Source organism: Eulemur rufifrons, chromosome 6 (genome assembly GCF_041146395.1).
Source record: "Eulemur rufifrons isolate Redbay chromosome 6, OSU_ERuf_1, whole genome shotgun sequence".
NCBI lineage: Eukaryota > Metazoa > Chordata > Mammalia > Primates > Lemuridae > Eulemur > Eulemur rufifrons.
In genome coordinates, this window is record NC_090988.1 from 16969852 (window position 1) to 16994035 (window position 24184).

A 24184-nucleotide genomic window follows, 5' to 3' on the forward strand; every position below is an offset into this window, starting at 1 on the left:
ACTGTCTTTTATGAGATTCTTTACCAAATATTGACATTAAATTTCTGCTTTTGAAGTTGTAGATTGTGTCCTTGAAATTCTTCTCATACCCTTAGTATTAGAAAAAAAGTGAAAGGATACTGGTCAGAAGCAGTTCTAAAGTTACGTAAGTTAGCTGGTTTAATTAAAAATAAAAATAAAGGCCGGGCACAGTGGCTCATGCCTGTAATCCTAGCTCTCTAGGAAGCAGAAGTGGGAGGATCACTTAAGCTCAGGAGTTCAAGACCAGCCTGAGCAAGAGCAAGACCCCGTCTCTACTAAAAATAGAAAAATTAGCTGGGCACAGTGGCTTGCACCTACAGTCCCAGCTTCTCAGGAGGATGAGGCAGGAGGATCACTTGAGCCCAGGAGTTTGAGGTTGGAGTGAGCTATGATGATACCACTGCACTTTAGCCTGGGCAACAAAGCAAGACTCTGTCTCAAAAAAATAAAAAATAAAAATAAGATGCATGAGCTAATAAACCACCAACAATTTTCACTTTATAAAATTAAATAAATCCTGGAAACAATCCAAATGCATATCAATAGGTGACTAGTTAAATTGTTGTAGATCTACACAACAGAATTGGAGGCAGCCATTAAAAAAGTGAAGTGCATCTATATGTGTTGGCATAGAAAGAAGTACACAATACAACATAAGCGAAAAACCAAGTACAGAACAGTATATATAATATTATTCCTTTTATATAAAAGAAAGCATATATATACCATGTACATCTGTATATGCACAGGAATGTGTGATGGATAAAAACAAATTATTAGCAACAGTTACCTCTAGGGAATAGGTTGGGAGTGGGAGGGCAGGATGAACAGGGAACCATTACCCAGTTATTTAAATAATTGTATGTTATGTTTTTTGTTATTTGTTTAGCATCCTATATTATTCCCATTAAAAAATTCTGACAAGAAAACAAAATCAGTGCAAATCAGGAAGAACTATTTTTTAAATGAGGCAGACAGAATTGAGGGCTTAATCTTAGAGGACTAATTTTTTTTGTTTTTTGTTTTTGTTTTTGAAACAGGGTCTTGCTCTGTTGCCTGGGCTAGAGTGCAATGGTGTGATCATAACTCACTGCAACCTCAAACTCCTGGGCTCAAGTGATCTATAGGCCCAGTCACTTAAAGGACTAATTTTTAACCTTACCCTGCAGGTTGCCCAGACTCCTTTTGTGATGACTGTTCCACACTAGCTGTATCCTGTTGCTCAGCCTCTGGTCCTGGAGTCCTGAAACAGAATCATTTGTATCTTTTCAAGAAAAGCCACCAGTAAATATACATTGAATTAAATGGGAGGTCAATCTAAAGAAATGACTCTGCCAGGACCTGATAAAATTTGTGAGCCAGCAAAACTAACCTATGGTTATAAAGGTTAGAATAATGGTTACCTTGAGGAGGTACTGACTAAGCGAGGGCTCAAGGGGCCTTTTAGGGCGCTAGAAATATTCTATATCTTGGTGTGAACTGTAGCTATATAGGTGCACACATATGTAAAAATTCACTTGTGCACTTTACATATGTTATACTTCAATGATAAAGTTTAAAGAAAGGACTCCATGAGGATGTACAATAGGGGACTTTGCCCTCCAGGCAAGAATAATCATTCCCTAGGATCATAAGCCTCACCAAAAAGAAACAGAAACAAACAGCAGCACTGTTTGAAATCAGAGCAAAGAGTAATTAGAGAAGTAGTTCTATCCAAGAGACAACCTTCCCATGGATAGAACTAAATTTTGGTCTATAAATCACCACTGGGAGAAGAAAGTCAAACCCAGAAAGCTCCCGAGTAACACAACTAGCACAGAGGTGTCTCTCTCCCCAAAGACTGCCACTTTAACAGCCCCTAATCCAGAACACAAAGCCCCACAGACCTAGCATAGCTGACATTTGGATCTCTCACCCTGTGACTGAGGTCAGGGATGTTGTGTTGGCTTCTTGGTCTGGAATGTGTGCTTCAGAAGAACTGGTCCGCAAATGAGAAACTTTGTGCTTCTTGCCATTCCCTTTGTCCAGAGGCAGCTGAATCCGCTTGATTTTTGGTTTGGGTTTTGCGGGACCCGGCACTGAAGGGCTTGCTGACTGCTGTCCAGAGGATGGAGAGCTCCCAGGAGAGGATGAGCTGGCTTGCATAGCTGAGGATAAAGCCTTGTTCTGCTCTAGCCCCACGCTACTGGGAGCATCTACGGTCTGGGTGAAGCTGGATACCTGGGGCCCTGAAGCAGAATCAAGATCACGCTGGGAAGAGAGAATCCCAGTTTTGCTGGCAAGGAGCTGGTTTACGTGCTGAAGGTGAAAGTGTTCTTCTGCTTCCCCAGAGGGTGAAGCAGCTGTTATGCCCGTAGTCTGAGTAGATGGGAGCACACAGATGCTAGATGCTGCTGTCATTGCAGCAGTAGAGGGAGTCTGTGATGTCCCCAGTTGTGGGAACATTCCCGAACTTGGTGGTAAAGCCACAGGCTGCTCCTGAATTCCCAGGCTCTGCTGGCTAGCTTTGATTAAAAGATTGCTGATTGAGCCAATATCTGGGGTACCAAGCAACCTTGGGTTTGTTAAGGTGACATGTCCTGGAACTGATGCACTACTTGTGGGGGTCGTTGTAGTTGGCATGGACACAACATTTAAGACAGAAGAACCAGACGCCAAGGCAGACACAGGCCCTGACGTGAGGTGGCCAGTATCTTGGCTTATTGTTGAGGTGCCCGCCGCTGTGGCAGCAGTTCCTCCCACACTTTGTGGTAACAGGGGTGCCTGTTCAAAATACATGATGCCGGATTTGGATCTTTTTATGATGTTGGGGACAGTTCGGTGAGATGAAGTATTAAGTGACCCCAAATCTAGCAGATTGGGATGACTTGAAAGCTGGGAGGGTGTGAAGTTAATCAATGTCATATTAGAAACCACATCGGAAGGGGCAATGTTTGAAGGGGTACTAGAGGGAGCAAGTTTTTTATTCTTTCGGGTCTGTAGACGAGATATGGGTCTTTTCTTGAGTCCAGAGGATGGAGTGGCTACCGTGGTACTGAGGTCTGTCCTCTGGTTCGCTTCTGAAACCAAAAGTTGGGGATCTGGAGGAGGCTGAACCCCAATAAGTAGGCCTGAAGGAGGGTTGCTGATGTTGGGTGGGAAACTACTTTGAGTAGCTGCAGGGAAGGAATGTAAGTGCTGGTGATGAGACATGGGGAGCAATCCTTTGCTAGCAGGAGGGAACAGAGATTGAGAAGCTGGCAAGCTTGGATTTAGTCCTGTGGTTAGGGTGAGACCGCTTCCCATGGGCCCCAATACTGAAGTATTTGTCTCCATCACACTGGGTGTAGAACTAACAGAAGAGGTCAGCTGGATTTTTTGGGTCACTCCATTTGGAAGAGTTTGGAGAACATAAAGTGGCTGCATATTCTGGTTTACGACAATGAGTTTCTCAGTGGCTGGTTTCAGGTGGGGTGGAGTGGTCTGGACAGCTGCGTTAGAAATCTGAGATGGACCAGGACTATCAGTAGAATTGGGCACATACTTCTGGTTCTGGATAGGAACAGTAGGGGAAACAGGTACCTGAAGGCCAGGGGTGCTACTGTTTCTAGTTAAATCTTGATTGTTGCCATGACCTTGCTCCACTGAACCACAAGGAGGGCTGGAGATGTGGTCTGTATCCATGTGTCCTTGGATAAAATGATCAGGAGTCATGTGGCCTTCAGGAGTTGGATCTACCCCTGGACTCAGCAGGGCTGGGTCACCTTCAGAGGAGGCTACAGATTTTTCTGTGATGGTTACTCTCTTCTCCCCTGAGTCGGAGATTACAGCAAGTCTACTAGGATTCTGGCTAGGGACAGTGGGACTCCGGGTGGTCAGGACAGAGAGATCAGATGGTAGCTCTAGAGGCAACTCAAATTGTTCCTCTGCTGAGATAGAGGAAGAGACACTACTGTCCACGGTTTCTGTTGTCGGCAGCTGCTGAGAAAATACTCCAAAAAGACCCATGTCTTTTTCACGATTACTGTCAAGATCCAAACCTTCACCAAGATTCAGGAGTTCTGATGAAGATGACTCTGGGCTCTCACCCAAAGCCTGCATAGATGGAGTATTCTTTAGCACAAAGTCCATAATGTCTGAAGGCAGGATATTCCCACAGTCGTCACTGTTGTTATTATCTGAATCCGATTTCAGGAGCTCAGTATTGTAGGTGTCCAGCAAATTTTTGTCTGAGGGAGTACTTGTGTGGACTCTGCGGCTTGACTCCAACGAGCTGAGCTGAGCTTCCAAGGAATCCTGTCCCTGTGTTTTAACTCTGGTTACAGGGTGGCAGTTATCCATCTTTGGCTCATTTTTATGACCAACAGAACTCTTAATGACATGTTCTTTTTCCCCAGCATCTTCAGGTCGATCGATCTTTAAGTTCTCTGTTCCATTTTCTTTACCATTTCTTTTTGGAATCTGGCTGCTTTTCCTTGTTGTGGCTGTGACACTAGTATCACTCTCTGTCCCATCATCAACACCATCCAATTGTGAAATTTTTGGAAGATCACATTGTTCCTCCTCCCGAAATAAATTATGGGATGCCAGCCGTTCCTCTCCACCTGAAGAAATCACTGTTCTAGTGAAATTGTAATAGTATAAGTCGTCCTCATCGGAAGTGCTTAAGTCATCGGCCCCATCCACCTGTCCTTCAGCTGATCTCTTGCCTCGCTTCTTCCCAGTTGAGCTGCTATAGAATGGAATGTCTTCTTCGCCATAGGATCTTACTCCATAGAGTGGGGTGAGCCCAAAGAACATGTTAGAACGTGCACGAGCACTGCGACGGGGATATCTCCTCTTAAAAGAGCCATCCTCCTGAGGTTTGGGGCCATCTGGAAGCATTAGGTTTCTGTCCTGTACCGGAAGATTCTGGTAGTTGTTACTTTGAGAGTCCTGGGATGAGGTATTATTGGGGCTTGGTTGGGCCACTGGACCATTTCCTGGACTTTCAGAGGCTGAAATTGGTTCTGTTGGTGATGCTGACTCTATTTGCAAAGGGGAAGCAGGACTACTTTCTTTCAGGGTACTTTTGGATTGATTTTCACTTTCCATTTTTAGAGGTGTCAGTGTCACTTTGACTGTGCGTTTCCGGGGTGTCTGTAATTCCTTGCCAGATCCTTCTACTTGCATGGGTGGAGCTTTGGGGACTCCTGGAATAGAAAGGGCTTTATCTCCAATCTTATCAGAAGAAAGATTGTTACAAGGTCGTTGCCCCATAAACTCAGGAGTCAAAACCTCATCACCAAACTCTGGCTTTAGGTTTCCTTCCTCACCAGTTGTCACCTGACCAGGTTCCAAAAAAGATTTACTGGAATGCTTTTCTTTGAAAGTTTCTTTACAAGATTTTTTCCCTTTCTGTCTCCTGTCTCTGGAACTAGATCCCACATGTTCATTGATAATGGATGACCTGTTGCTCATTCCAGATAGCTTCAGGGTTTTGACTTCAGTGTCTTCATCTGGAGAACGATTTCCTGACTGGGTAGGATCTGTGTGCTGGTCTCGATCATTCCTTTGTCCTCTCAGATGGAGTTGTGGGAAAGAGAGGGCCTCTTTAGAAGAAAAGGGCACTGAAGAGGATTCAGCAAAAGTGCCGATTTTACTAACATTCAATTCACCAGATGTTGTGTTATGAACCTTTGTGGCCAGTTTAGGAATTCCAGGGTAAGCCACATTGTGTGCAGATCCCTCTGAATTCTTGGAACTCAGCATTTTGGTCTTCTCTCCCTTTAAAGAGGAGCTCTTAGGTGTCAAGTCTGAAGTACTGGACTGCTTCATTTCTGAAGATGAAGATCCATCCAAGTGACTAGTTTTAGTGCCTCCAGTAACCACTGTCCTTTGCAAATTTGAAGAAGTGGGAGTGTTATGCCCTAAATTAGTGCTTGAACCCAGTGGCCCTAAGACATGATCGACTGCTTTGGCACTTGACTCAAAATCTGCAGCAGTCCCAATGGTGGAGGCCGAGGAAACACTATTCCTGGAATAAGTATTCCCAGTCCTCATTGGAGACATTATCCGGAGTTTGGATCGCTGGGGTGACAAGGAAGAAGTACTGTGACGCCTGGAGCCAATGCTTCGAAGTCCAGAGGACAGTAAGGGATCACCCACTGTGACTATTTCATGAGTGGTTGGGGTAGGACTTCCTAAATGAGAGAAAAAGTAATAAAGTATATTACAAATAAAACAAACATGTAGCAGTCACTGGTTTTAATTACTTGGTTATATGTATTTATAGGTAACTGGAAATCTACATTTTTCTATTAGCAAACATCGCCAAGATAAAGTTGTCTGAAAGAATTACAAATTAATCTTTAGACTGACCTTCTTGGGTCAAGTAGGTCAATGAAGTCTTTTACCTGCAGAAGGCAACGGCCGACAGCCAGGGGATCTCTGTGTCGGAGAGTAACTGGGTGTCCGAATCCTAGGGACCTTTGAGATGACATGGTAATAACAGGAGCCAGAGGTCTGTGCATGAGGTCGATCTGGTGATGGAGGACTTACAATTTCGGCTGTGTTTTGACTCTCCTTAGATGAACTTTCTGTGGTAGGAAATAAAAATTCTTAACTAAAAAAGCCCAATTAAAATATCAGACAAACAATCTAATAAAAAGCCAGCTATTAGGTAAATGTAGAACTAGAAACAAATGAGACCTCCCAAGCAAATGACTTTCCCCCTACCTTTCAATCACAGTACTCCCAAAAACTGAATTCAAGTCTCATCTTGATTAAAGACTAACCTGTAAAAGATGTTGGACTATGGGCGATGGTCCTATTTTCATCATGTTCAACAGTGCTGTTGATATCTGGCTCTATAACTGGAGGACGGCACTCCACTATCTTGCACGTATATACGCAGCGCTTGCGAGCATCTGTGGTGCTCCAGTATACCCTAGAACACCTGGCAGACAGATTTGGAAAATCACTGTCAGGAATAGGACAGATCTCTCTGTATCCTAGGTTCCCTGATCTCCTGGATCTATAGAATTTAGCTTTAGTCCATGGGTTCTTAGTATTCTCCTAGTTAGGTTGATCCAAGCTATTTGAAGTCCTTGGTTTTTCCTAGCCTCTCAGAAAATAGCACAAGATCTTTTTTTATTGTATCATAAGCAGGTGCCCAAAATAGCAACATATCCTAAAAGCCCGAGAAACAAAAATACTAACTACTACAAAAAATAGTTATTGGCCTTCAGGAAGGGATTATTGCTGTACAATATACATAAAGAGAGGGCCTAAAATAAAACAAAGGGCAAACCTGAGGTGTTTCCTTTGGGAGAAAAGCCCCACGAGACAAGAGAAATGTAATTGCTTCAAATTTGCTGAATGCTGGTGGAGCCTGGTTTGTACAAAGAGCTGTCAGCTAAATGTGGAGTGCAGACTGTGTCATCAGAATTGGAATGCAGAGTAAGTTGGAGTATATGTTGCAAAATGAGACTCCCAAGAGGAAGTGGTAGAAGGGGAATTTTGAATTTATATTGTCAGCTTGTTAGATATTTTGACAATTTGCTCCACATAGGAAAGATTATGAATTCTTACTGGAGAATTTGATTATATTGTGGGGATTTTTATTTTTAGAAGGACCTGTAAAATGTAAAGTTGGGAATAGGGCATGAGGTGTTTGATCCATGAAAACAATCTGGACTTTTGCATCCAGACAAATAGAATTTAGAGAAATCTTAAGAGACTAACTGTGTTTTCTATGTAAGTTTTATTTTAAAATAATTCTGAAATTATGCCAACAATACTTTCTTTCTGTAACTGGACTTAGCTAACATAAAATGCTGCTTTAGTTCTAGTCTACAAGCAGATGAACCAGAGAACTAACAAAAAATGTAACTAATTTTTAGTAGCACTTAAAAGTAGCTAACAAGTATGTCTCTACATTTAATGACCTGCACATGGCTTCAGGGTGCTCAAGTTGTGGGGCTGCTGTCCTCTCTTTATAGTGCTACTTACTGATATCCAATAGGAAAGAGCTTATCTTCACAGTCAGAGAGATCATTCAGAATTCCTAAGCAGTCAATTGTCATAGAGCCTGACCAAGGAAAGAAGAAGTAATAATGAGGATCATTTTATAACTAAGGACTAGTAAGTGCCCCAATGATGTATACAGTCTTCCCCAATAACCAAGGCCTACGTCATACCAATCATCATGTGGATATTTTCTGGTTCCAAGCCATTGAGAAACTTTCTTCTCAAGCTGATTCCTTCAAAGTCCACAAACACTCTTCTAAAAACTTCAAATCCATTCTCAGGAACCACCTTAAATAAAACCCATGGTAGCTATTAATAGGCTGTCCCTTTACACATTATACTTATGATACTGACTCTCTCAGAGGGAAAGAACAGAGCATATCTCAAAATCACCCTTGTATTTTACCAATAGGACATCTGATTTCTCATAAGAGGACGTGACTCTAGGAACACCTAGTGGGAAGGCAAAACAGTTTACCATCTTTCTGTTTTTCACCCTTTCCCCACTAAATTCAAAAAGCAACTCAACAAGCCATAAAAAGATCTGTAAGAAACTTAAATGCATATTGCTAAGTGGAAGAAGCTTGTTTGAAAAGGCTACATACTATGATTCCAACTATGTGAGACTCTAGAAATGGCAAGACTGTGGAGGCAGTAAAAACATCAGTGGTTGCCAGGGTTGGGGGGACGTAGGAATGAATAAGCAGAACCCAGAGGATGTTTAGGGCAGTGGAAATACGTTGTATGGTATCACAATGGTGGATACATGTCATTACACATTTGTCCAAACCCATAGAATGTACACACTAAGAGTGAATCTTAACGTAAACTATGGACTCTGGGTGATAATGATGTGTCAGTGTATGTTTATCACCTATAACAAGTGTACCACTCTGGTGAGGATGCTGATGATGGGGAGCATGTGCACATGTGAGGGAAGGGGGCATATGGGAAGTCTCTGTACCTTCCACTCAACTTTGCTGTGAACCTACAACTACTCTAAAAAATGAAGTCTATTATTTTTTAAAAAAGCAACTAAAGCTCTCTCACTTCGCCTTTGATCAAATCCCGATGTCGTTGGCAATACACTTTTTTATCGTCCAGAAAGACACAGTTCTTGGCTCGGGAACACATGAAGTGATAGTTGCTGGTGCAGGATGTGAGACAGCAACCCACCGTGGCTCCTGGCTTTTGGCAGAATTCACATCTCTAAAAATCCAGAAAGAACAGAACCCTATTCAGATTTTCGCATGTTTTAAGACATTTACTATCTCCTCCATAGAATCACCCCATTCTGGATTTCCTACAAGTCATTTTGTTTATTGGTAATCTGTTGAATTATGTAAACCAATACTTGTTATTGGCTAACTGTCCTGAAGGCACTGTGAAAAACGTCAGTGAGGCTGCATTCACCCACAGAAAGAACATCTGGAAACCGAAAGGGAATCTCTCTCGTAAAATTTACCCCTAAGTTCTTACCAGCTGCTTGCCCCTGATCACAGCCATATGCACGTTCTTTAGTGATCCATCATCGTCTTCAAACACTTCTGCTGACCACAGAGCACAATTTACATGTGTCCACTCATTTTGGCCAATGTACAGCAAACGGCCAGCATCCTATAAAATAAAGACATTTCTTTTTTCTTAAAGAATATTATGGCAAAGAAGGTTTTCCTTGGCATTATTTTTACTCAGTGAAGATAATCATAAGAAAGCAACTATAATTCTTTAATTTAGGGATGCACACAAAAATCACAATTCATTTTTCAATGTTTCCCTGTTTCCACTGCCTTCCTTTCTAGATTACATTTTCCACAGACTGAAAATATTTTATAAATCTAGAATAAAAAAATGAACAATATGTGCTAAGTTTATAAATATACACACTGGCTTCTTTAAAACTGTATTTCAAAGCCAATTCTTTCAGATTGCATTAAAAAACTTTTTTTTTAAATTGTAAGCTTACTATGTGCCAAGCACTAAATAGAGGCTTTATATACATTATTTCTTTTAATCCTCACAATCACTCTGAGGTAGGCATTATTACCTTTATTTTAAAAATGAAACTGAGGGTCAGAGAGGTTAAGCTACTTGCCAAGGTCAACAAGTAGGCAGTTCAGCACAGAAATAAATCCAGGCAGCCTATCAGAACTGGGGCTCTTAATCATTCTACTATCCCATATAAAACACAAGCTTTTTAATACAAAACTTATATTTTACTGACTTTCACAATATCTTTTTAAGGAATTTCCAGTAAAAACTACTAGACATAAAGAAGTTAATTTAAGGCAAATCATCTTTTAAATCAACTAAATCAGTTATAAAAAAAAAAAACTCCAAGTGCTGTAAACTTAGTGCCAAACATTCATTAACTAAAAAGCACCCAGATATGAAGCATAGACCCAAAGGACAAATAGTTTTTTGGGGGTGTCTATTAACTAGGATCCCAGATCCCAAAGTACTTACATTAGCACTGTCATCACCGTATGTCAAACATAATGCACATTGTCTGTTATCTTCTATGCCTGGGGGTGGGTTCAGCTCTGGACTATCTTCTCGACTCCTATCAGTACCTTGAAACCCAAAACACATCCAGTTAAAATTGGCAATACGAGAGGCCAGGCATAGTGGCTCACACCTATAAACCTAGCACTTTGGGGAGCTGAGGCAGGAGGATTGCTTGAGGCCAGGAGTTCAAGACCAGCCTGAGAGATAATGAGACCCCATCTCTACAGAAAATAGGCCAGTAGTCCCAGTTATTTGGGAGGCTGAAACAGGAGGATTGCTTGAGCCCAGGCATTTGAGGTTGCAGTGAGCTGTGATGATATCACTGTACTCTAGCCCAGGCAACCTTGTCTCAAAGGTTGAGCAAGATCTTGTCTCAAAAAAATAAACAAACAAATAAAAATTAAAAACTAAAATAAAATAGACAATACTATGTCTGATTTTCAGGAAAAAGGACTTTTCGAAAAGTGTTTACAGTTACACTATCTTACCATCTATGTTACAATACTCAAGGGTATTTATATCATGTCCTTATTATCATCTCAAGTGAAACAAAAATAATGATTTTACTACATAAGGATAACCTGAAAATTCCTTTCTGATATCCAAGTATATTAAATTTAGATTCACAAAGTCAATCATTTATCTGCAGCTCGAGGGAAATAAATGACTCGTTTTTAGGTGCCTTACTCAAAATTGGTGGTGTAGGAGGATGCAGAGGAGTTGGTGAGTCTGGTTCTCCAGGCCCTTTGGGTTTGGGAGCTGGAATGATTTTCTTCATTAAAGGAGGCTGCTCAGTGTGGCTGTTTTCCTCTCGCTCCTGCCACTGAGCATAATTATGGTCAAGTGAAGGTGGAAGCACTGCGTTTGGTAACATCCCACTGCTGAAAATAATTGATTCAACAAGTATTTATTGAACTCCTACAATATACCTAGAACTGTACAAAATAATTAAATTCCTGATATGCTCAGGAGCCACATGCACGAGCCATTCACAGAATGTAAGAATAAGTCACAGAATTTGCTTAAGTACAGAGAACTTTAATATTTTTAAAAATATAATTTTAATATGTTACTCTTGGCTCAACCTCCAAAAACAAATGATAGCCCTATAAAAAATCAAAAGAATTTATTGGAATAAAAATTAAAGGTTTCATATGGAGAATCAAGAGCTATAGAGAGCACAATTTGAACTGAGTAAAATAGAACACACTTCTACATGACTACATCACACATGTATTGTACATATGCCATAAGTTAAGCCAAGTTCCTTAAAACATAATACAAAAATAAAGGGGAAAAAAAGGCAATGGCCTACAACAAACATTATTAAGTGCTGTCTCCAAACCAGCACTGAAAAGGCATTTCAACCGATTTCATTTTTAATATTAAAACCTCTTAACTTCAATTTAGAAATAGGAGAACTCTCAAATTTCTAGCTAATGAGGAGGAAAAAAAGTTATACTGAATTTACTTACTTGCTTGAAACTTTGTTTGGCTCCCAAAACCTGGACTTCTTGACACTGAACCATGGAAAAACACGTTCCATTTGCTAAAAGAAAAACAAACAAAATGTAAACATGTGAACTTCATTTGGAAACCACATAAAAACCAACATCTTCACATCAGCTTCTCAGTCACTATGAGGATAATTTCAGGCCACCAAGGGAAAGATCCATTCACTCTGGCCCCTTCACCAACTTCCTCCCAAAGAATCACGGGATCAAGTTAAACCAAAAGATGTTTTATAAACACAGGAAAGCAAAGAGCAGTTGAGAACAAATCCGTTGTATTCATGGGATATACTCATAAGTAAGCATTAAAAACATGAACTAGGGACAGGAGCATATACATCATTAATCCCAGCACTTTGGGAGGCTGAGGAAGGAGGATCATCGGAGGCCAGAAGTTTGAAACCAGCCCGGGCAACACAGTGAGACCCTGTCTCTGCAAAAAAAATTATTAAAAATTAGCCAGGCATGGTGGCACATGCCTGTAGTCCTAACTACTCAGGAGGCTGATGCAGGAGGATCACTTGTGTCCAGGAGTTGGTCGTTACAGTAAGCTATGATCATGCCACTGCACTCCACCATGGGAGACAGAGCGAGACTCTGTCTCTAAAAAAAAGTAAAAATAAAATAAAATTTAAAAACCATGAACTAGTAGCATCATTCACCCGAATAAAGAAGGACTTGACCATGCTGTTGGCTTTTTTAATCTCTGGCTGCCCTCCATCAGAATTAATGGCTGCTTGAATAATCTTCACAATATCATCACTGAACTCCAACTGTATATAAAAATAAAACATTGATTATTCATAAAACAGTATCCTCTCAAAATCACTTTCTCTTCCCTCCTTAATCATCCAGCACAGAGATCCAACAGAAAACTCACACTCTATTTTAATACACTGCAATTTTTTTCTTTGGCTGAGACCTTTGGGATTCAGTTCACAATTAACTTGTGACAATTAAGAGATGTGAAGCTAATAAGGCAAGAATGCAAACAAGTTAGCTGTATCATGATAAGTTACCTAAACAGGTTCACAATTTTTTATTTAGACTAAAATGAATAAACAACAGAATAGCAAATATGGACCATAAGATAATAAATGATCATTTCTTATATATTCTTAAAACCATAAAATTAACAAGCATCTATCTACAACTAAATACCTTATAAAGAAAGACACATTATTGAGATTTGATCTCAAAAGGGGAGAACCAATTAAATTCACATTAGCATTTTCCCCATAAACAGTTCTTAGTGCTCCCTCTTAATATAAAAATAATTTTCAGAGAACTCAGATGAAAGCCAAATAAAAGAACCACTTCCAGACACTTCCTTCCCTATCATAACCCTTCTGAAACACAGAGCTAAAATAACTCACACATTTTGGGTGTCTAAAGCCATAACATTTCTAAATATTAATACAATACAAATCATTTAAAAATTTACTTATACCCAGCCTCATCAAGATCCAAGGAAGCGGCCAGGCGCGGTGGATCGCTCGAGGTCAGGAGTTCGAGACCAGCCTGAGCAAGAGCGAGACCTCGTCTCTACTAAAAATAGAAAGAAATTATCTGGCCAACTAAAATATATATAGAAAAATTTAGCTGGGCATGGTGGCGCATGCCTGTCGTCCCAGCTACTCGGGAGGCTGAGGCAGTAGGATCGCTTAAGCCCAGGAGTTTGAGGTTGCTGTAAGCTAGGCTGACACCACGGCACTCTAGCCCGGGAAACAAAGCGAGACTTTGTCTCAAAAAAAAAAAAAAAAAAAAAAAAAAAAACCCAAGGAAGCTATATTGGCACTTGAAATTCTGGTAGTTTGCCGTAGAGACATACCACAGACGTGTAGTTCCCTTGGTCCATTTTCCTCTTGACTCCTTCCAGATCTAAAGGCTGTTGATCATCCTGCTTGCTGACCTCAGTGAGAACTGGTGGATCAGGTCCTTCTGGGGAGCTGCGGGAAGGTATGCTCTCCTCTGTCTCGGGATTTAAGTCCGGAGGCTTGGCAGCCTATTGCCAGGAAAGATATGTTGTTTTTATCTAACACTAAAAATGAGGCATCCATGCAAATTCTATCAAAATTAATAAAGATGGCACTGAATGATTCATACAATAAAAGACAAAGAACATGAAAATAATCAGAGATTTCTCAAATAGGAAAGGAAGGCCAAAATGAGCCTATTATCTAATAGTGTGGCTGGACTAACTTAGGAGTTTTGCTTGATAATTTCAAAACCTAGTTATGGAGAAAATGAAACTGTGCTCAGTTCCTTTTGAGTATGACATGGATAGCAGCTATTTGAAAAATAGAGCTCTATTAAAAGATAAAATAGCAGCCTAGTTCTAAGTTACAGTTATCCATGTGGTTTTTCCAATTATACCTTGTGTTCCCAATGACAACCTTATAAATACATAGTTCACAAATTACATGGACAAAAGTAGCGGTTTTCAAATTGATCACTATGACTGCCTCCTAACTTAACTGCTCCTGCCCCCAGGCTTAAGCCTCTCCAATTCTTCCTGTCCACTCCAGTCATTTTTTCTCTAAAAATCAACTCTGATCAGGTTACTCTCTTGGGCGAAGTCCTTCGTTGGCTCCCCATCACCTTCAGAGTATAAAGTCCAAATTTCTTATTACAACTGCAAGGCCTTTGAAGATATGGCCCCTTCCTATTTCTTACCCCAAAGAAGGTCCTACTCTTGGGTCTAAAAATTTTCTTCATGGTTATAGCCAAAACAAGTAACGCAAGTAACTACAAAACCAAGTGAAGAATGAAGTAAAACAAAACAAAAAACCCTCATTCCATTACTAGGTAAAAACTACCTAAGAACAAGCTCTCAAAAAACAAAAGGAGACGGCCTACCTGCCGGTAGCGCAGCAAATGACTGGTAGTCCGAGAATTCAACAAGGCTGTCAGAACTTGCTTCAGAGAAATCTGTAGTTCTTTTTCAAGGGCCAGTCGCCATTCTGCAGGGTGCCGCTCAGTACAGTTCACACAAGTGTAGGCCACACTTTCTGGCAGATTAGATAGAATCTCATACATCTCATCTAGGAAAACAAAAACCTACAATGATGAGGCCCTCTGAAGAGTGCGAGAGAGAGAGAAAAGAGGAAACTATTCCACTGAACTTATTATGAAGTTGTATGTTAGGAACCACATTAAGATTCTAATATCCTCATGGATATCCCATACATTGATCTCCAAAAGGGACATTGTCAATTAACACTAATCCAGGATTGGTTATTGGAGAATCAATAGGTTATGGTACCCACAAAAGACAGCAAATACTTTAAAGGCAGGTGTTCAAGATAAGCAAGCACAAATGTAACACGATGCTGCTTATTCTGGAGACCAAAAATAAAATTGGAAAGCCTTAAAATAACAACACTACCGTGATTTTAGTTTTATAGTACTCTAGGGGCTGTAAATGCAGTAGTACCTAGAAAGAAGAAAACTGTAATAAAAAGACTCCAACCTTCTGTACCTGAAAGATTCTCACATTTGGAATGGACCCAGCGATCACACTTCCCACATTGCATCATCTTACTCTCATAGTCATCATCATCGTAACATTTGTCACAGAGAGGGCAGAAGTTTCCTGAAAGCAAAGCCAAGTTTACAGCAGTGCTTTGGCTTACACACCAATGCTTTTAAGGCCCTTGACTTACGCATGCCAACCTAATCTACAACCTATATTCTTCTGGAATCATTTACAAACAACAGCATGGATCTACTTCAGAATGTTCACACATCTGTAAAGTGTCAAGATTATACTGAGCTCCTAGACTATGAATAGAATAACTTCATATATGCCATTAGTTCTCTTTAGACCCATTTATAAAGGGGTCTAGAGGTAGATTTTAAAGATAACATAATAGAAAAAGAATGGAAGAGAGAATTTTACCTCTTAAACATTTGAAAGAAAGGTTTAAATGTTTAAAAACAGGTGTCAAGGTGGGAGTAAGAAATAGTTAATTTAAATTTTTGTCCTTATTCCTTGTGTGTTCACATTAGATCTTAGAGTACCATTTCCTAAAATTCAGTAGTATGTACAACCTTCATAAATTTGCTTTATCCACAGATCTCCTCAATAATTTTTTACTTAATAGACTTCTTTAAATTCATCTGTTTATTTTGCTTAAAATAGCCTTAGCAATGAATTTTATATCATCATTATCCTAAGTCAGTAAAATAATGGGTTTAATATATTAGTTATAATTTTTTCTAGCATAACTATTAAAATAAAATGTGCGAGTACTACCTAAAATCATTTCTCAAATGATCAAATGTATATGTACCACACTTTGGGAAATACTGGCTTATAGCATTTCTTTGTGGTTAGCTGTATTAATAAAAAGCCCCCTCCATTCTTCCCATACAAGGCTAACAAAACATTTCTAGTCGCTAAGTTTTCTATGCAAAGGAAAGAGCAAAAACAAGAACTTAATAAATGAGTCTAAATGGTATCCTGGACATAATGTGTAAGACTTTTTATTTCACTCCATTAGAGTGTCTAGTTCACCCCCAAAACACCAAGTACAGCCTCTAGAAGTTGAAAAAACTGGCTTTTTGGGGTACCTTTAGCAAAGAGTTTGGCACAATCATGGCATAGTGAGAAATCGTGAGACCACTGCGCATCCCACCCTTTGCCTGGGGTTGTGGACCCACAGCTCTTACAGCGAACACACTTGGTACAGATCTGGAAAAGAAGAAAAAATTCAATAGGAATTTCTTATTTTTAAGACCTTTCCTTAACTAAGAAGATCTCAAACACAATCTATTTCTAGATTTCATTTCTCTACTGGGATGATTCTCTTGTAATGAGGCAAAAAAACTATTATACTGACATCTTCTACCAAGGGTATTCCTAATACAAGTTACGCAAGCCCAACAGTTCCACGAAAAGTCTTTTGAAACAGCACAACGTGTATACTCACCCAAACTTTCTTTTTCTTTGTGGGTTTGGTGGGGTAGTTTGGTCCCAGGCACTCAGGGTGATAGCTGTTTCGGCACTTATTACACTCCAGTAGCTGCTGTAAGAAAATATAATAGCAAAAAGGTGGGCATCACATTACTTTCACTTAAATATCTATTACTTAGTATCTAATTTCAAACTTACCTTTAAGTAAATACAGCACACCATTTTAACAGTTTAAATTTCCTCATATATTATTTACTCCTAATTAAAGCACAGGGATTTATTTCCTGCCAAAAGCATTTAGTGATGAGTATTCTTATCCAGTAGATTTGACTTATTTTTGGAATTTTATCCAATGTCTTGTTTTCTGCTATATTCCCAAAATTAAAACACAAAAATAGGCAATTGATTATGCCCAATTCAATAGTCAAAACAGAAAAGAACATAGGTAGGGGAGGGAGGGAAGAAATTAAAAAAGAAAAAAAAAAAAAAAAAAAGAACATAGGTATAAAATCCTAAATTAGAAGGCAGAAATAGAGATACAAAGTAATACTTTTAAGTATAGTCAGCCCTTGGTATCTGTGGGGCATTGGTCCCAGGATGGCCCCCACCCCGCCCTGCAGGACACCAAAATCCATGTATGCTCAAGTCCCCCTATACAAAAGTATTTGCAGATTAACTAGGCATATCCTCCTGTATGCTTTAAATCATCTCTAGATTACTCACATATAACACCTAATACAATGTAAATGCTATGTAGATAGTTGTTAGACTATATTGTTTAGCGAATGATGATGAGAAAAAAAATTCTACGTGTTCAGTATAGACACAAACATCTACTTTTTTTCCAAATGTTTTCAATTTGAGGTTGGTTGAATCCATGGATACAGAGCTCACAGCTATGGAAAGCCAACTGTAGTTCTGTAACTTAGTTTTATACCTTTGTAGCCTGATGCTGCCTTCCACAAACGTGACAGAACTTGCAGCGACGGCAACACCAATTTTCCAGCTGGTCCTCCAGAGGGCGCTCATTCTCCTCTAAACAAAACTTATGGAACGGTTCACAACACACTTGGCAATACACAAACTGTAGTAGGAAGATGGGAACACAGAGGTCAAACAATGTGTAGAAAAAATATCAACCATACCTTACATACTTTGAGTTTGAGAAGTCCACTGGTATATATTTAATTCAATATATATTCATTAAGCAATGACTATGTAAAAAAGTACAGTATTGGGCACTGCAGGAGATTCAGGGGACTAAAGTGGTAATAACACAAGAATTACAAAGTAGCAAAATAAATATAATCCAAAATTTCCAGTTTTTGGTCACTAGAGGGCTTAACACATTAACTGCCTGTGAGTTGTATTTAACTCACATTAGTTTTAAGCCAAGGGGCTTGTGAAGCATATGTAACTCATGTCTCTTCCTTCACCTTAGGAGCCTTGGGAGCTGTGAGAACTATTTTTCAAGTTACATATAACTCATGTACAGAAAACAATAAAAAATAAAAAATTTTTCATCACAGTGGAAAGGATCATTTTGTTTTTGAAGTTTTTATTCTATTTTCATAATAAAACACGATGGCCCCAAGGAAAAAAATTTTTTTTCTAGTGTGGCAGTCAATGTGTTAATGATGCCTGTCTCCTCTCCCCATGTATTTATTTCTCATTTTGTAAATTATCTATTTCTGTCATTTGTCTCTTTCTCACTGGATGTTACTCCTTTTTCTCATTAATTGCTAAGTACTCTTTATAGACAAGGAACTTTGGTATTCAACATAAAACAACCATCAATAGCATCCCTTTTTATGGCAGAACACTATATCACTTTTCCCACGTTTGGACCTCTAACCAGAAAAATCAGAACTCTAACAAAGATTAAATTTAAGAGATGAGATTATTAAACTTTTTACCCTCAATAATTTTGCTACTCTATTAAGAAGCAGATTCCTTCCTGAAATCTCTAACAAACTTTATAACATTTCCCTAGCTGGCTTAAATAGGGGATAGTACCTGTTAAATATCAACAAAACAGAATATAATAATTTCTTTCATTCACAGCAAAATAACGTGTTATTATGTACTTTCTGGGGTACAAAGAAGCAGGATGCCTTACCTCTACATGCCCACTACTGGCACAGAGAAAGCAAACCACCCTGGGTGTTATAGGAACAGAGGTCAAGATTCCTAAGCCTCCCATATCCCACACGTTTTCTGCTTCACAATCCTCCTGTGGAGAGAGAAAGATCACTTATGAAAAGTTTCACAGTGACACAACTTTGGATTGAAAATAAGGATGAAAAGCACATTTCAATGAGTCCGAAAATAGCTGCTGCTTCTAAAAATTTTAATCTCAAACACAAACTATTAAAACATTCACCTGTTAGCTCAATTCATATTAAGTATATTACAAAGATACTGGGACTGAATATCCCTTAGAGTTTTGCTAATCCAAGCAATCATCATGGTACGACAATTCCTATGTGAAGGAATTATTTCCTCAGATACTGCTCAGGATGGGAGGAATGTTTCAATACCTTCTTCTGTCAGTTCACAAACAATGACCTCAAAACACTAACTAAAACTCTCATAGCCCTGACCCTATCTGCTAATGGTAGTTCTTACTGATTCCCCCAGTTGGTGCTAATTTCTTCTTTCAACACCTTTGGTAGCACCATTTTCTTTCTTTAAAGTCCATGACACTCAATACACTACATGATCACTAGGCATCTTTACCTTAAAGTCCACTCTGATCCTGTGGACCCCATCTGCTGGGATTTTTTGCTTAGAACTATTGCCATTGGAGAGAGTGCTGAGGATGTTCAAAGTGCCTGCATTCTCGGGCTTATTGACGGGAGGTGGTTTTTCCTAGGGAGACAGAGGATGAATATAGAACAAAAGCACAGCCTACTTGCCTTCACATTTGCAATAGACAATAATGCAAATGACAAATCTTGTTAACAGAACTGAAAAACATGTTTCCAGCATAAGTATCCTATAAAAAGAGAAATAATCTTCAGAAGATTCTTAAATCTTCTCTCTCTCTAATAAATAAGATGATTTTTACAGATAAGTATTGCAAAACAATGTTGAGGGCAAAAAACATTTATGCTAAGTGGCCTGCAGAGTAAGTAGAGTCCTAGGCTAGAACACGTAGGGCCACAAAGAAGGGAAAAGCAATAAAGGACAGACAAAAAAAGAAATGGGCTAAAGCCCAAATCTGAAACCCTATCTCTACAAAAATAGAAAAATCAGCCGAGCATGGCAGTACACGCCTGTAGTCTACATGGGAGGCTGAGGCAGGAGGATCACTTGAGCCCAGGAGTTTGAGGCTGTAGTGAGCTATGATGACGTCACTGCACTCTAGCCTGGGTGACAGAGCAAGATCCTGTTTCAAAACGGGGAAGAAAAAAAGAAAGAAATTTCAAAACCATTTACATAGAAGCAGAATTACAATTTCATGGAATTGTCAAGGATAAGGCTTTTCCCTACAGAATAGAACATATCCCTGAGGAATGGCAGAGAAACAAATCTCTCCTCACCTTTTCTTTTGGTTTTTGTTTTACAGGGATACTTGGGCGGGGAGCCACTTTTTTCTGCTTGCTTTGCTCTGAACCTAAAGAATTCAAAATAAATCACAGTCAGATGCTGGCAATGACTACTTTAGGATCGACTGGCCTGTGAAGAAAGGGTGTTAGAAAAAACAAAAACCTATTAACTCTAAGCTTCAACAGGAAATTAAGACAGTATCTCCAATTTAACTGTTGTTTTTTTTTTTTTTCCGCTTCTATTTCTTTATTATTATAATAGTTAAAAAGCTGGAATTGAAGACTTAAAATTATACATTTCGTGTTTCCAAATGCTGTTTAAGACATCAGTGCTTCTTTGCTAGTACTTGTGGTTTAGCAATTTCTTCTTGCCTTCCTCACTCACCTGATTCTGGTGGTGGAGGCTGCTTTTTCTTGGGCTCACTAGGAGTGGTCTTGGGAACTTCTTTTCTTGGTGGTCCTGTGCTAGGTGGCTGTGGGGGGATGACTGGTGCTGGCTGGGAGACCTGTTTGCTGGACTTTCTGGAAGCTGGAGCGGTGACTTGTTTGGATTCAGGCCCGGGGGCAGAGGCATTCCCTTCTTCACTCTTTTCCTCGATGGGCTTTCGTGGAGGAGGCTCACTACTGCTTTTCTTTGGGGCAGGATCCTCTCTTGCTGATGGGGCAGGCTTCTGACTAGAGTCGACCACATTCTTCACAACATTGCTCTCTTTGCTCTCTTTCTTTTCACTGGTCTTAGACTTTTTCTCTTTCTTTTTCACAGCTATGGGTAAAAAAACAACAAGATCATCTATCTACAGGCAAAAATAATTTTACTTAAAGTAGAAATATTGGGCTGGGTGCAATGGCTCACGCCTGTAATCCTAGTACTCTTAGAAGCCAAGGCAGGAGGATCACTTGAGCTCAGGAGTTCAAGACAAGCCTGAACAAGAGTGAGACCCCCGTCTCTACTAAAAATAGAAAAAATTAGCCGGGCGTGGTGGTGCACATCTATAGTCCCAGCTACTTGGGAGTCTGAGGCAGGAGGACTGCTTGAGCCCAGGAGTTTGAGGTTGCTGTGAACAAGGCTGACACCATGGCACTCTAGCCCGGGTAACAGAGTGAGACTCTGTCTCAAAAATAAATAATTTAATTAATTTAATTAAATAGACATATTGGAGCCCGAGGCAGGAGAACCCCTTGAGATCAGGAATTTAAGACAAGCTTGAGCAAGAGTGAGACCCCAGCCTCTACCAAATATAGAAGAAATCAGCAGGTGTGGTGGCATTCGCCTATAGTCCCAGCTACTTGGGAGGCTGAGGCATGAGGATCACTTGAGCCCAGGAGTTTGAGGCAGCAGTAAGCTGTGATCACACCACTACACTCCAGTTTGGGTGACACAGCAACCCTGTCTCTTAAAAAAAAAAAAAAGTATAGAAATGTAACATAATCTTATTCTCCATTTCCTGCGGCTAAAGATAGCACTGAAAGGTTCATGTTAATACCAAGTTGATCAAATGAAATAGGTGCACTTTTGTTGCTCTAGGAAATAGAATGAACTATAATTTTTATTAAGAATTAAAAATTCTTTTTATTATGGAAAATTTCAAACATGCCCAAAAGTATAGGAAATAGTCAAATGAACCCCCATGAACCTATTACCCAGATTCAACAACTACCAACTCCCTGGGAAAGAGCAGTATTTAAAATCAGAAATAAAACTAGCATTTTCTTCTACTACTGGATATGCACAACTATATTGCATTAAAGCAGGGAGCATTTGGGGGAAGACCGTATTACAACACTACCTTTAGCTTGCTTCTGAAGGTAGGCTTTGGAAGGCATCCATTGTAGATTCTGACATTTTCTCATCCTAGGATAATAAAGGATAAACCATAAAATAAATTACATTTAGAAGAGAAGCAACTGAAACAAGAATTCATTTCATCAGTGAATCTTTATTCAGATTCATTTTTATAGTTGAAAAAAGGACTACTCGGCCGGGCGTGGTGGCTCACGCCTGTAATCCTAGCACTCTGGGAGGCCGAGGCGGGTGGATTGCTCAAGGTCAGGAGTTCGAGACCAGCCTGAGCAAGAGTGAGACCCCGTCTCTACTAAAAATAGAAAGAAATTATATGGACAACTAAAAATATATATAGAAAAAATGATCCGGGCATGGTGGCACATGCCTGTAGTCCCAGCTACTTAGGAGGCTGAGGCAGAAGGATTGCTTGAGCCCAGGAGTTTGAGGTTGTTGTGAGCTAGGCTGACGCCATGGCACTCACTCTAGCCCAGCAACAGAGCAAGACTCTGTCTCAAAAAAAAAAAGGACTACTCATTACTCAGATTAAATCTGAGCATTTGAATCCTTGGATCAGCAATTTCACCTACCTTTAGGATCTAAAAGGAGAAAATATAAAATTATTTTTGATTCAAATTTTGACTCAAATTTCTTGTAATCCAATACTAACCAGCACTATACACAAAATGATCAGTCAATATTTTTTGTAGTCAAATCAGTACTGCTCTCTTATGAGACTGATATTCATATAGTAGTAATCTGAAGAAAAATGGACTAAAATGATCAAACAAGTCCTTTGCCACTATAATGCTATCATGATATCTCATGACATTTATATATATATAAACATATATATATATATATATCGCCCCTCAATTTAAATTTAATAAAACTCAGACTTAATTTGGAGCCTAGAATCACACCAAATCTACTTCAACCCTTAAATTTGGTGCAACTTTACCTTGCTATCACATACTTTTTTGGAATCTGTGAATTATCTCACTTCTATCCACTAATGGGACTAGGATTCTTGCTTAAGGCCAGACCAAACCAAAGCACAGAAATACTTCTCCCCTAGAAACTGTCTCCTCTCAAGTAAATAATGCAGCATTTCTCCCAATTATGCCTTATATGAATCACTTTCATTTCATTCATTCATTCTTTCACCAAATATCTGTTGATAATATCTATTCCTTGTGCCACCAGGCAGTTTATAAGATGCTCAATCATGAAAATTTCTCTTTATGCAAACTGCTTGATTCATTTTAAACAAATTATCCCAGATGGCAGAAAGTATACTGACTAAAAAAGGGGAGATAAAATAAAGTAATAAAAAATTCCATATCAAAAATTACATATGCATAAAAATATTCTAAGAGAAAATCAGAGAGCACAGAGATTTTTGCAAGATATTGCCAATGTTTCTTTTTTTTTTTTTGAGACAGAGTCTCGCTTTGTTGCCCGGGCTAGAGTGAGTGCCGTGGCATCAGCCTAGCTCACAGTAACCTCAAACTCCTGGGCTTAAGCGATCCTACCGCCTCAGCCTCCCGAGTAGCTGGGACTACAGGCATGTGCCACCATGCCCGGATCATTTTTTCTATATATATTTTTAGCTGTCCATATAATTTCTTTCTATTTTTAGTAGAGACGGGGTCTTGCTCTTGTTCAGGCTGGTCTCGAACTCCTGACCTTGAGCGATCCACCCGCCTCGGCCTCCCAGAGTGCTAGGATTACAGGCGTGAGCCACCGCGCCCGGCCTGCCAATGTTTCTTGAATGTCATATAGATATAAGTGATTTCAGTTGACCCAATAAATATTATGCATAAAGTTGTTAGTTTTAAGTAGAAACCCTCTGGAACTGCACTGTCTGATATGGTAGCCACTAGTCATAGGTGGCTATTTAAAT

General features: G+C 39.6%; 1 protein-coding gene across 7 annotated transcripts in view; it reads right to left on the reverse strand.

Moving 5' to 3' along the window:
- Positions 1-24184, reverse strand: part of KMT2A (lysine methyltransferase 2A) — an 81869-nt gene that overhangs the window by 20196 nt on the left and 37489 nt on the right. For 4 of the 7 annotated variants that reach the window (XM_069470844.1, XM_069470838.1, XM_069470843.1 and 1 more), the window contains 23 exons: positions 22286-22350; positions 20884-21261; positions 20493-20566; positions 19687-19818; positions 19067-19180; positions 17885-18031; positions 16964-17059; positions 16605-16725; positions 15511-15624; positions 14889-15073; positions 13861-14034; positions 12692-12802; positions 11994-12067; positions 11206-11399; positions 10477-10583; positions 9490-9627; positions 9061-9219; positions 8181-8298; positions 7993-8071; positions 6777-6937; positions 6396-6578; positions 1937-6182; positions 1184-1264 (listed from right to left, as the gene is read on the reverse strand). In XM_069470844.1, coding sequence (XP_069326945.1) covers positions 1184-1264; positions 1937-6182; positions 6396-6578; positions 6777-6937; positions 7993-8071; positions 8181-8298; positions 9061-9219; positions 9490-9627; positions 10477-10583; positions 11206-11399; positions 11994-12067; positions 12692-12802; positions 13861-14034; positions 14889-15073; positions 15511-15624; positions 16605-16725; positions 16964-17059; positions 17885-18031; positions 19067-19180; positions 19687-19818; positions 20493-20566; positions 20884-21261; positions 22286-22350 — 7251 coding nt within the window. Of the gene's footprint in view, positions 1-1183; positions 1265-1936; positions 6183-6395; positions 6579-6776; positions 6938-7992; positions 8072-8180; positions 8299-9060; positions 9220-9489; positions 9628-10476; positions 10584-11205; positions 11400-11993; positions 12068-12691; positions 12803-13860; positions 14035-14888; positions 15074-15501; positions 15625-16604; positions 16726-16963; positions 17060-17884; positions 18032-19066; positions 19181-19686; positions 19819-20492; positions 20567-20883; positions 21262-22285; positions 22351-24184 lie in introns of all 7 variants that reach the window. The other 3 variants (XM_069470841.1, XM_069470842.1, XM_069470837.1) reach the window with 1 other exon arrangement.